Here is a 12,922-nt window from a genome sequence, read left to right as displayed (position 1 = left end):
GCCTTTCATCCTGGCTACTTATGAAATTGTAAGACACTTGCAGGGTTAAAATGTCTTGCCCATTTCCTGAACTTCAGTTAACTGTCTGTTGTTTAGATCTAGAAATACTTGTCCTATCCTTCTTTTGACAAACACTCAAGATTTTTGTTCCTATTTAGACCTTATCAGTTGGTGTTCCCCTTTTGCCTATTTGTTTCTCCTGTAGACTGAATTCCTGGGCCTGGGCCTCTATCTCAATGCCCAGTCCTGGAACGAATACTCTGGTTACACTTTCGGTCTTGTACATCTAGATCTCATTCCAACCCCGCAATTACATCTGGAACAATATACGAGTCTTCCTTGATATGGGACCCAAACCTCAAAGTGAAGGTTGACACAAGTCTGAAGCAAAGGTCACAAATGCACAGAAATGCAGATATGAGGCATTACAGAAAAGGCTTGAAATGAAAGACCTCTTACAAGTTATCCAGAAAAAAGAAATGAATCCTGTTGAATAGAAACCAGTACCAGGACTCTATGGTGACCCCAACATCTGTGAGGAGAAAAAGGCATTAATGCCCAAGATAACCAGAGTAGGTTAACCTGCCTGGAACAGATAGTTCTAGAGCTCAGAGCAAATTCTGAAAACACAAAAAAGACACATTTCAATATATTAGGACAAGTTAGCAACCATAAAAACTTGTAAGTACTTATAAAATTTTAAGAAGAATAAGAAAATATGCGTTATTAATACAACTCCACAGTATTTTAAAAGGTAGTGTACTTACCAACGTGAACATTATCTTTAAATGCCACATCACGGAGCTGAAATATTAAATGACGACTAAATTTTTCATCAGTGCTAGAATCCAAGTTGAAAACATCTTCGGTTGAACAATTAACATTGTATAATTCTTGGAGTGCTTTGCAAACATACTAAAAACACAAGTAAATGTAAATGATTTATGTTTATTGTTCAAAATTTTTTCTATGAACAAATGCAAATATCTTGGTACAAATAAATCTAATGTTTAAAAAAGTAAAAATTTTTATTTACTTTTAGAATACTTACAATATAGCAATCTTACCAATTTATAAACTGAAATATATATCATCTTAAAATTATATTTATGTTCAAGAATTCACTGGCCCTAAGGATTAAAGAGGCCTCTCAGAAGTCAAACAACATATGACATTAGCCCCCTTTAAAATCACAAATTTAAACATCTCTTTAAACATGAGTTAAAAAGTCACTAATATCATTTTTTTAAATTTTAACTATTAAAAAAAAATTCTCATTTGTAATGAGCCCCAATGCATCTCCATGGATACAGCCTCTGGGGTTAGATGATACTGGCATTGACAGCAGTCACGTGTTACAGAGGAAGTAACCTGGGTAGGGGCCCAAGATGACATAAGGTAAGCTGAGTTGTAGCTCTGTCACTCACCAGCTCTGTGACTTTGGACAAATCTACACCTTACATTCCTCGACTGCTAAATGGGAATGACAATAGCTCCTAACTTCAAGAGTTGTTAAAAGTAGTGAAACCATGAGATTAAGGAGTCAGCACAGTGCCTGGCATGTATGTGTAGCTGCTTGAAAGTACTGGCTGTGCCACCTAAAGACAAGTCACTTGCCTGCAGGTGTCCCTTTTCTCCTTTGCAAAATGAAGCTGCTAAGAATTACTATGTGAGGTTATCTTAAGAATAGCAAAAATGCTCTTAAAAGGGCTTGCCAAATACTTAAATACCTGATAGTGATGCAATAAATTGTATTTATTAACATTATTTGGCATTATTAAAGTACCATATTCCCCTTCATTATCTCAGTTTACTCTTCAGTAAAATTTCCCTTTCTCAGAAAGGTCATATCAATCTCTACATTGACACCAAATTCCCCTTATGTACTCTATCTCTTTACAGTACTGACATAACTACAATTTTATGCTAATTTTTTTCCAGGGACAGGATGTGGCCCATTTCTATTAGAAACCAGGAAAGAAGTCTGCAGGAATACTATATGGAGACAGAATGATTTTACTGCTGCCAAAACAAGAGCATACACTTGCCCAACCTTTTTTCCCCACCATTAATCAAAATATTTAATACATTTTATGATTAGTTGAGAGGAATCTGAGGTTTTACTAATGCCTAGGGATGTTTTACAGCCTGCCAAGAAGAGTTTGAGGAGGTTTAAGGTATAGATTTCAATAATGTAGAACAAGCATTGGGAAATAACCATGTTGTATTTAGGGAACACAAGTATTAGAAAGTAATAAAAGGCAAACAAGTTTGGGATGATAAGAAACTCTGATGTACATTCTGGGGAAAGTCAATTTAATTGTAAGTGGGAGGACTTAGGCAAATATTACTTGAACATTTTAAATTAGTTCAAGAAAAAAGGCATAAATGTAGTCCAAGATTTTAGAGAAAATTAGCATGATTAGTTTCATCTCAATAAAGATGAAACTTAACTGAAAACCCTCCTTGCCCACCAGAAAGGAAAGGACCCCTTTCAGACCTGCATACATTAGTGTTCTGGGCTGTCATAACAAAGTGCCACAAAACTGGGTGGCTTAAGATAACAGAATTTATAATCTGTGGATCCTGGAGGCCAAAAGTCCACCCACCTATGTCAGGAGGGCCAGACTTCTCCAAAGGCTCTAGGGGAGGCCTTTTCCTGCCTCTTCTTAGATTCTGGTCAGTCACTGATCACTGTAAAGACTGCCTCTGTCTTTTCATAATACACGATCCAATTTTATGCTAATTTATGTGATTATTTTGACATTTGTTTCTTCTCTACTACAGAAGGCATCTCCCACTCTTCTTTTGCAGAAGCAGAATTCCCATTTTTAGCTAGGTAAGAGGCCATCAAGAGTAAAGACTATATTTCATAGACTCCTTTACAGAAAGTATGAACATGTGACTAAGTCTGGCCAGTGGGAAGTGAAAAAAAGGAAAGTATGTCATTTCTAGTTTACACTCAGAATATAGGCCACGTCTCAAGAATGATAAAGCAACAGCCTGAAACTTGATACGATGGAGCCACATGGGATATTATGAGAGAAATAAATTTCCATCCTGTTTAAGTCACTTCATTATGGATCTTTATTTATGGCAGCTGAATCTATCCTAATTTGTTATTCTCCAATGGACTAAAATTTTGTGAAGTCAGAAACTCTATCTCTTTGGGTGCACCATTGTATTCCTGGAGCCCAGGCACAGTGCTTGACACTTGGTAGAGGCTGAAATTATTTTTAGTAGATGAATGAAGCAGAGTTCTGTACTTTGGAGCTACAGAGAATAAATTTAGTGATTGCAGGTAATATAAGTAACTTAAGTTAAACTTTAAAATTTATAGTTATTTAACTAATTAAGTTAAAATCTAGAGGTTAAGAATAAATGATTGCTTGAACAACACTACCTGACAAAATGCACTAGCACTAATTGGCAGAAGTGGCTTATCAAATTTGTCAGATAAGTCATTGAAGCAAAGGGCACTAATATCGTAAATAGTTATTATTAACCAGTTACTTATTTTTTGATGGGGGGGACAGTACTGTGGGTTGAACTCAGGGGCACGCGATCACTGAACCACATCTGCAGCCCTATTTTGTATTTGATTTAGCGACAGGGTTTCACTGAGTTGCTTAGTGCTCCGCTTTTGCTGAGGCTGGTTTTGAACTCACAATCCTCCTGCTGTAGCCTCCCCAAGTCACTGGGATTACAGGCATGCACTGCCGCACCCTGCAACCAGTTATTTATTAACTATCAGTTAAATTAAAAATTGATAAAATTATGCTACGCACACATGAATATACCACAGTGAATTTCACCTTTGTATATATCTATAAAGCACTAATATTTAAAAAAAAAAAAAAAAACTAAATAAATTGAAGGAAGACCAGTAGTGTAGAGGAAGGGGAAGGAAAGGAGAAGGAGAGGGGAAAGAGGTAAGGGAAAGGGAAAGAACTGGAAACTGAAGTAGAACAAATTATATTCCATGCTTATATGATTATGTTAATATGAACCCCAATATTATGTATAACTATAACATACTAATAAAACCATAAAAAAAGAAGAGAACTAGTCTAATCTGTGCTTCTTCAAAGACTCAAAATAAAAAATTATTCATTGGACTATAACCTTAATGCATACAAAGTAACCAATAAATGAAAATAACTTCAATATAGTTATTTATAAAAGCATTTCACTAAATAAAACAGTACTAATATGAACTATTCTATCAACATGATAAACATGTTAAATGAAAATATATAATTTTGAACTTAGATTTCTATAATTTTTTCCAAGTTTTGTTGATGTAGATTAGTTGTTCAAGGCTAATTTGGATAAGATGATGTAATGAATTAGGAGGAAAAGAATTTTAAACATGTAAATGTTCTTTTCATTACATGTTCATTAATCTGTGTTGCAGATTATACTAGTGTTGACTTTATTAGGGATGTTTCTAGTTTCTAATACAATGTTATATTTTTTTATTAAGAGAATCACCACATTTAAGAGCCAACGAAAATCTTTGAATCTTAATTCACTGTAAGCCTTAGAGAAGCTACAAAGAAAATTCTGTAGACTGCAGAAGTGTGTCACACATTGGAAAAAATCAAGACTTATGAATTATTAAAACATAAGTTGAAAATTAAGCACAATTTACCAACTGTAATAAAGTAACATTTCTAATGGGTTAATGGCTATTTGAAGGAAAATAAAACTTGTTTTGGTTTTGGGGGGAAAAGTAGTGGGTTTTTTTGTTTTTGTTTTTTTTTCATCAGTACAAACACAAATGTACTTGTGTGTGTTTGTGTATATATATATATATATATACACATACAAATATACACTTACACATATATGTTGGGGAGGCAGGGAATGGGACATTAAAGCTTTTTACTCAGGTTGGTTGTCGTGTGTAAGGTCACAAAAATGCATTTGAAGAATATGTTGGGCCACAAATCAAATTATCAATCATTCTGTCTTTTATTTTAACAAATATTTGTTTTGCTTCAAGGCAGGAGAAAGTTAACATTCTCTATATTAAGTACTTAAATATATCTTTCGAATAAATTTAAAGTCAACATGTGAAGATCCAACACAATTAGCAGATATCCTTTCTCAAAACTACTTCAAATTGGATATATTTTAAAGGTTATCAAACTATTTTTTATTTGGTTAACATCTAAAAGAAAAAAGTTAATAAATGTCAATACTAATTCTGAGGCTAAATAATAAATACAATTCAATACAATTTCATGTAACCAATCATGAAAATTTTTTGTAAACAATCCTAATACAACTTAGCTGGACAAGTCCATATTATTCCTCTTTTTAAGATATTTCCTGTTTGACACAACTAAATAAAAAATAAATAGTTGAACCATACCTTTCTCTTATATGAAAACCAAGACGACGATATTTTTATTTTTAATTTAATTTAATTAATTAATTAATTTTTTTTTTTTTTTTTTTTGCCACGCTGGGGTTGTACCCAGGGCCTTGTGCTTGCCTCAGAACTACCAACTAAGCTATATCCCCAGCCACAACTGTATTTTTAGATTATGTTTTGCCAATAACTAGCTGTAGGGCCTGAGTAGGCACTGGTCTCTTCTAGGTCTTCATTTTCTCATTCATGAAGGTACAAGATACAATGATTTCCAAAACTCCTGCCAGTCCAAATATTCTGATACTACTTTTCAGTTTCCTTGAGGGTCATCTCAGTGCTCAATTTTTACAGTAAAAATTATTTTACCTGGCCTTTACCAAAATCAGCTATTTGTTATTGAAGTCAGAGAATTAATGCACACTTTAAAAACAGAAAAATCCCAACCTGCCATCTTTCTCAAAGCCTTCTTTAAAAAAAAAAAAAAAAACAGAGTGATACTATAAAATACATGGACATAAATTGAACTTTGCATTATTTACTCACAGAAGTGATATTAAAAAATGAAAGTCAAAAGAAAGAGTAGCAAGAATAAGGAGAAATACAGAACCTAAAGTGATACAGACTGGATTTGCTGAATGAAAGAATAAGTGAATGAAGAGATGAATAGAAAGTGGAAGAAAAACTACAGTCTATCATTTACCTCTATGAGTAATGCAACCATCTTTTTCCCATCAGCTTCAGGATTGGCAGGTTTGTTAAATTCCAAATCAAAATAAAGTTTGCACACAGCATTTTCAGGAATAACTTCATAGCAGTGCAAGAGATTTTGTCTAAATTGGACAATTCAAGATCGTTAGATTTATATCTTATACCATTTATTTATTTATTTATTACTGGGGATTGAACCTGGGGCACTACCACTGAGCTACATCTCCAGTCCTTTGTTTTTTTTATTTTGAGACAGGGTCCCACTAAGGTATTGAGGCTAGCCTCTAACAGTCCTCCTGCCTTAGCCTCCCAAGTTGCTGGGATAGAGGTGTGTGACACTGCACCTGGCTTTTACCTTTTAAATCATGGAAGTTGATCTTATACCTCAAGTACAGTGTAAACTGTGCTTTAACTACATATACCTATGAAACAACATGATAAATTTGCACACAATAGGTTTACTGCTCATAGTATTAAGAGTGTCCATCAAAAAATGTAACAATCATAACATTATTTAACTGGAAAATAAGGTCAATATTATACTGTTATTTATTCAAAAATTATTTTGATATTATGTAACATCTCTGTATTTGTTTTTGGTGTCATCATGTCACAAATTTAGTTTGAGAAAAAAAATTTTTTTCCTCAAATTGGGATCCCAGGATCACATACTCTTGGGGTTCTATAAATTTTTCATGAGAATTGCTAAATAATGTATTTTCATTAGGAAGATATTTTTAAAACTGGTAAAGAAATAATTCTGAATGACCTGACTTTACTGATGTTTCTAATGGACACATTTATAATTACATTCTTGCTAAAAGGGAGGAAAGACTTTGACACAGGTAATAAGAATGGTTGATGACTTAAAATATAAATGATAATTCAGGCTAAGTGAAGTTCAGATGGCATACTATACAAATAAAGGGTTTGTAGTAACTTGGAAGAAGGAAAAATGATGGGGGATGCTACTAACATGTGACAGGTAGTACAGGGAATTAAAAACACACATTGGGCACATGCATGCATGTACATGTTTTATAACAATCAGTATCTATTTAAATTGCAAGATTTAGTTTCAGCAAAACATCATCTGTTACATTACCATAAGAATTTTAATTCACCTCTAATTGGTGTTCCATGTAAATAAATATATGCAAATCTAGTTTTATATTTGAAGCTACTAAAGAACATTATAATGAAAGTATTTTAAATTGAAACAGGCATTCACATTAATTTACTCCCATTTTCCATACATTATTCAGGTCTGGGAAATCTGTGAATTCATCACTCAAAAAGCAGATATTTCTTTACTAGACAATTAAGCAGATAAATACAATTTGTAATAATAGTACAATACAATATTTGCTTGTAAAAGAGAAACTTCACAAAATTTGCTCTGGGTACACAAATGTGTGTGTGTGTGTGTGTGTGTGTGTGTGTGTGTGTATGTATGCATGAGAGAGAGAGAGATTGATTTTTCTTCCCAACACCTGATGAAATCATTGAGCGATGCTATGAAAAAGGAACTCCAAACACAGTTTTAATAGTGAAGGGTTAACTAATCTGTTACAAACTACTTACCGAGATTTATAGTAAAACCAAAGCTGAGGGTAGGTTGTTACAAGGTAAATACGCTGACCATCTCCCCCTTTGCATTCCAAAGCAAATACATGAACATCCTTAGAAAATCAAAAGTAATATTCAACAAAATTCAAAAAAATGCAAATCTAAATTCAACTGCAGGATTAAATATTCTTGAATATTTTTATCCTTCATGTTTTCAAAAACTACAACATGAACAATTATATTTTTAAAAACAAGTCACTACATCCATGTCATTCAAAATGGAAACAAACAGAATATCCAGATTAAAAGAAATTCTTGATTCCATTACCATTAAACTTCTATGATAGTTTTATTTTTTAGTGTATGAAATTAAAGCTATATTTAAAATTACCTAAATATTACTACAAACTCTTTGAGCTAAAAATCAATTTAGAGAATTATTAATTGATTTTAAAATCAATTAATTATTAAATAATCAATTATTAATTATTAATTGATATTAAAATGTATGTGGGAATGAATTTTTTTAGGTTGCTAGAATATTGAATTAAATAGAACTTCATGGCTGGTACTGTGAAGAGCTGCTTCTAATAAAGGCATACATACACACGTTCTTTTGTTTCCATTTAGCTAAAGCAGCTGTGAAGCCTATTTTCATTTTCATGAATGAAAAATCACAGGACTCAACTACTTGATCTTATTAAAAATCTTTTTGAGGGCTGGGGATATAGCTCAGTTGGTAGAGTGCTTGCTCTGCAAGCACAAGGCCCTGGGTTCAAATCCCCAGCACCACAAAAAAATTAAAAATAAATAAATAAATAATCTTTTTGAAATAAATTTTATAGGCTGATGATTGACAAATCTGGCAGGCATATACCTATATCTTTTTTGAAAATCCAAGCTTAAATGAATCCATATTTTTTTTTTCTTTTTTGGTTGTAGGTAGACAAAATACCTTCATATTTATGTGATGCTGAGGATCAAACCCAGGGCCTTACGCATGCTAGGCGAGCACTCTACCACTGAGCCACAACCCAACCCTGTGATTCCAAATTTTAATTTCTGATACCTGAATTAGGTTTGTACAAAATGATTAAGAAAGGTTTTTCTTATATTTCCTAAACTATTTTGATGAGACATAAGTGAGCCTCTTTTTGCTAGGAAAAGGTCTCACTCCCAAAACTTCTACACAGCATCAACCACCAAGAGTCATAGTACATTTAATTTGAATTAAAATATGCACCTTATCTTTTCATTTATATTTCTTTATTTCTGATGATGCCCAACAAAGAATGTGCAATGTACATCTATTGCTAGATGTATTAATTTTTTTGAGCACCATGCTCTTTACAAGGCCTGAATGCTTCAAGCACTTCTTCTCTCTTGCTTAATCTGTTGGCAGTATGTATAGCTGCCCTTTCTCCAAGCACAGCTTCAATTAAATGTCATTACACACTTTTTTTAAACTTATTGGAACTATCTGTGTCATTTTTTATTAGTAATATGAATTAAATGGTTAATAATTTGAAGGAATAATATCCTATATCGTGTGATATTAAGATTACTATTAAATTCTCTTATAGAGAACATAGTCTGAAATGCAGACAAATGGATATCAAAGTCATAGTTGTTCTAAAAAAACAAAACAAAACAAAAGGATGAAGCAATTACCTCTTTACAGCTTTTAACAAAATTAAAAGCTTGATTTTGTCGATGAAATAGCTTCCAAATGGAAGGTGGTTCTTCTGACTTGGACAATCTTGGTCTATACACAGAGGATAATGGTTTCCTCTCATAGTGAGATGCTCGTTCTTCAATTCGCTTCAGTTTTGCTTCCCATTTTCCCATCATTGGTTTATAAGTGTGGGGAGAATAAATCCTGTCCCACTTAAGTTTTCTATCAATTACTACTAAAACAAACAAACAAAAGGCCATTAATTTCTTTGTTCAGAACATGTTTTGGTGGATAAAATTTCAAAACTCATTATCTAACATTTATGTCTTTGTTTGCTTTATATTTTATTCTTTGCATGAAGTTTTAGCATTGAACAGGAACAATACTAGTTATCAGAAATCTCAGATCCTCTTCCAGCTAATGGCTCTTTTACCTACTCATGTTATGACTTCAGAAAGGTTAATGAAGCTCCCAGAATCTTGGTTTGATCGACTGCAAAATGGAAGTTAATAACCTCTTCACTACTTTATGTAGTACCCTGAGTATAAATATGATAATATGAAAACAATTTTGTACTTTACAAGGTTTCACATAAATGTGTTTTTTGTATCACTGTAGCTTTTCTTATAGCCATTTTATTGTTCACCTGCTACCCACCTGCCCAGTTAGTGTTACAACCTTAGTCACTACTCTTCTGCTACTATTTCTTAGTAGCGTGGAGTTCACTTCCAGGCACCAGTGGGTACCTCTTAGTTCTCTTTTATTCCGTTGCTGGTGTCTGTTTCTTGTCTCCCAACACAAGTTTTAGTATCTAAGCATAACCTCACTTAAATGTCATTACAATTTTCTTTCCATTTTTTCCAGCAAAAGATGGCATCTAAGTTCATTCCCATACCCTGTGATTTATTGGGGCCAATGTCACACTGACAAATGTGAAATAAACAGGTGATTTTGCATTGGATTTGACTATCCTGGAGTTCTCTCCCAAGACTGGCACGTTATAACTATGGTCTCATAAAGGATGAAAGGCCATATGGAGAAGAAACAAGACATCTTAGTCAACAGCCAGCACCAGCTGTCAGATATGTGAATCCAGAGTAACACCTAATTCACAAAAAAATTATAAACCAAGAAACAAACATAATTCTAGAGATATCAATAACAGATACTCCTCATAAAGAAATATCAATTCACTGGATTGAGAAAATGGGGCAATTTTTTTAAAGCTACTTTAACTTGTCAATACAAAGTGCTATGGATGTGGTGATGCCTGTAATCCCAGCTACCCAGCTATTTGGGAAGCTGAGGTAGGAGGATTGCAAGTTAAAGACAGCCTGGGGAACTTGGGAGACAATACCTCAAAAAAATCTTTAAAGGGTTAGGGGAATGGGACTGAAGGTGTAGCTCAGTGGTGAGTCTGCCTAGATGTGCAAGTCCCTGGGTTTAATCCCCAGGATGTGTGTGTGTATATATAGTGCTATCATTCTTTATGGCTAGATAGATTCCAAATATTCAGTTTACTTTAATCTGCTTCATAACTACATGAAAATCCACAATATTTAGATAAACCTAATTGCAAAACTATTATATAAAATGTATTAACTTTCAATGAAGTCCACTAATTGCTTAATGAAGAAAATAAACACAATACAATCATATCTGAATCATAGTACCTAACCAACAACTGACTAAGAATGACCATATAGACATCAACACTTAGTAACACTGAAATCTTTTTTATTTTTTATTTTTTTGCAGTACTGAGGATTGATCCCAGGGCCTCATGCATACTAGGCAAGTACTTTATCCCTAAGCTACATTCTGAGCCCTTTCTAGTTTTTATTTTGAGACAGGGTCTCACTAAATTGGCAGTCAGGTCTGAAATTTATGCTTCTCCTGCCTCAGCTTCCAGAATAGCTGGGATTACAGGTATGCACCACAACACCTAGTCTGAAATTTTATCAGGAAAAGTTTTCTTGAATTTGTAAAAATCCTGGTATGAACATGGGAGTATGTCAAACATTAAAGTCACAGTCTTCAGGGGAAAACCAGTTGAAGACTTCCTGGCTTTGGAAAACCAGAAGCATCAACAGACGGAAGGAAAATAAAAAAAATCAGCATACATCATGTCCCAAATTCTTTGCACAGCTTGAAAATTTTAACAGCTGGCATGAGATCAGAAGACAACTGGCGGGTTGAATGACAAAAGCAAAGGAAATGGAGAATAGGAAAGCATCTGGCATTCTGATTTGAGACTATCATATTCCTCATCCCTACCCTCTGGGAGAATATGTCACCATATTAGAAATGCTTTTAATTCCTGGTGGAGAAAAAGTATGGTACTCTTTTATATAATTATATATCAAAGATTCTTTTTACCCAGAGTCCAAAACTATTTTTGGCAATAGTTTCCAAGTTCCAAAGGAAAATACTTACTGTGTTTTAAGAGAGTAGGTTTAAAGAGCTTTATAATTTACTTCTTAACACTGCAACAGAATGTTTATTTAACCATGTTTTATAACCATTTGACAACGAAGGTGGGTGAACTAGAAAAAAGTTTGGGTTAGTTCTTTCAGGATAACTACGGGAAAAGGGGCAATGGGGATATAAATGGAGTCAGTCAAATCTTAGTAGCCCTGCTTCCCAGGTTTCTGCTCAGACTTGCTCAGCTATGACTCTTTGTGGCCTCCCCTGACCTCCTCAGCAGCTGGACTAGGGGAATACATGATTCATATTTCCTGGCTTCTAGGGAGACCTGAAACCGTCCTTGCTATGCTTCTTCCTAGCACATTTCTCCCAAGTCCTTCTTTTGTGTAATCACAGATCAACCCCCATCCCCTAATTCCAGCTTCTCCCTCTACACTGGGATTAGATTCATCAGGATTTTGTATTTTCTAGTAATATTCTAGTTTTATTATTTAGTAATATTCTGGTATCTGACAAGGTTTTCTTAATAGATTCTTTTCTGGCCTCTTATAATGCATTTATACTATTTCATACTTAGATACTCATCCTAAAGTATGTGGTCAAAATTCACTTATAGAAGTATGTTTACTTCCTGGATGAACAATACCTTAAGAAATTAAACATAATTGACTGAATTTCCTCCTTTCCCTCCAGTTCAGTCACTTTGTGTATGCTTGAACAAAACGTAACTCATATTTAAATTCCCAAAAACATATCATATAGGCTAAGAAAGTTTATAGCAGCTGGGTGCAGTGGTGCACGCCTGTAATCCTTATGACTTGAAGGCTGAGGCAGGAGGATCACAAGTTCAAGGCCAGCCTCAGTAACTTAGCAAGGCCCTAATCAACCTAGCCAGACCCTGTCTCAAAAAAAAAAAATACAAAAAACAAACAAACAAACAAAAAAAAAACACATAAAAAGAGCTGGGGATATAGCTTAGTGGTACAGTGCACCCCTGGGTTCAAACCCCAGTACTTAAATTAAAAAAAAAAAAACTTATAATGATACATGTTCTTTTCTAGTTCCTCCTTTCTTTTTTTTTTTTTTTTTTCCTTTTTTCTTGCGGGGGTAGGAATGGGTATCAGGGATTGAATTCAGGGTCACTTGACCACTGAGCCACATCC

The 12,922-nt window shown here is 33.9% G+C and overlaps 1 protein-coding gene across 8 annotated transcripts in view; it reads right to left on the bottom strand.

The window, feature by feature from the left end:
- PRIMPOL (primase and DNA directed polymerase) overlaps positions 1–12,922 on the bottom strand; it is a 47,635-nt gene that overhangs the window by 32,719 nt on the left and 1,994 nt on the right. For 5 of the 8 annotated variants that reach the window (XM_079141925.1, XM_079141919.1, XM_079141924.1 and 2 more), the window contains exons 4-7: positions 9,329–9,567; positions 7,673–7,770; positions 6,081–6,210; positions 768–915 (exon numbers count right to left, since the gene is read on the bottom strand). In XM_079141925.1, the coding sequence (XP_078998051.1) occupies positions 768–915; positions 6,081–6,210; positions 7,673–7,770; positions 9,329–9,508 (556 nt within the window). In that variant the 5' untranslated portion in view covers positions 9,509–9,567. Of the gene's footprint in view, positions 1–767; positions 916–6,080; positions 6,211–7,672; positions 7,771–9,328; positions 9,568–10,227; positions 10,437–12,922 lie in introns of all 8 variants that reach the window. The other 3 variants (XM_079141923.1, XM_079141922.1, XM_079141926.1) reach the window with 3 other exon arrangements.

This window comes from Sciurus vulgaris (assembly GCF_902686455.1).
Source record: "Sciurus vulgaris genome assembly, chromosome: 5".
NCBI lineage: Eukaryota > Metazoa > Chordata > Mammalia > Rodentia > Sciuridae > Sciurus > Sciurus vulgaris.
The sequence above is the reverse complement of the archived record's forward strand: the minus strand, read 5'-3'. Positions and strand labels throughout refer to the sequence as shown.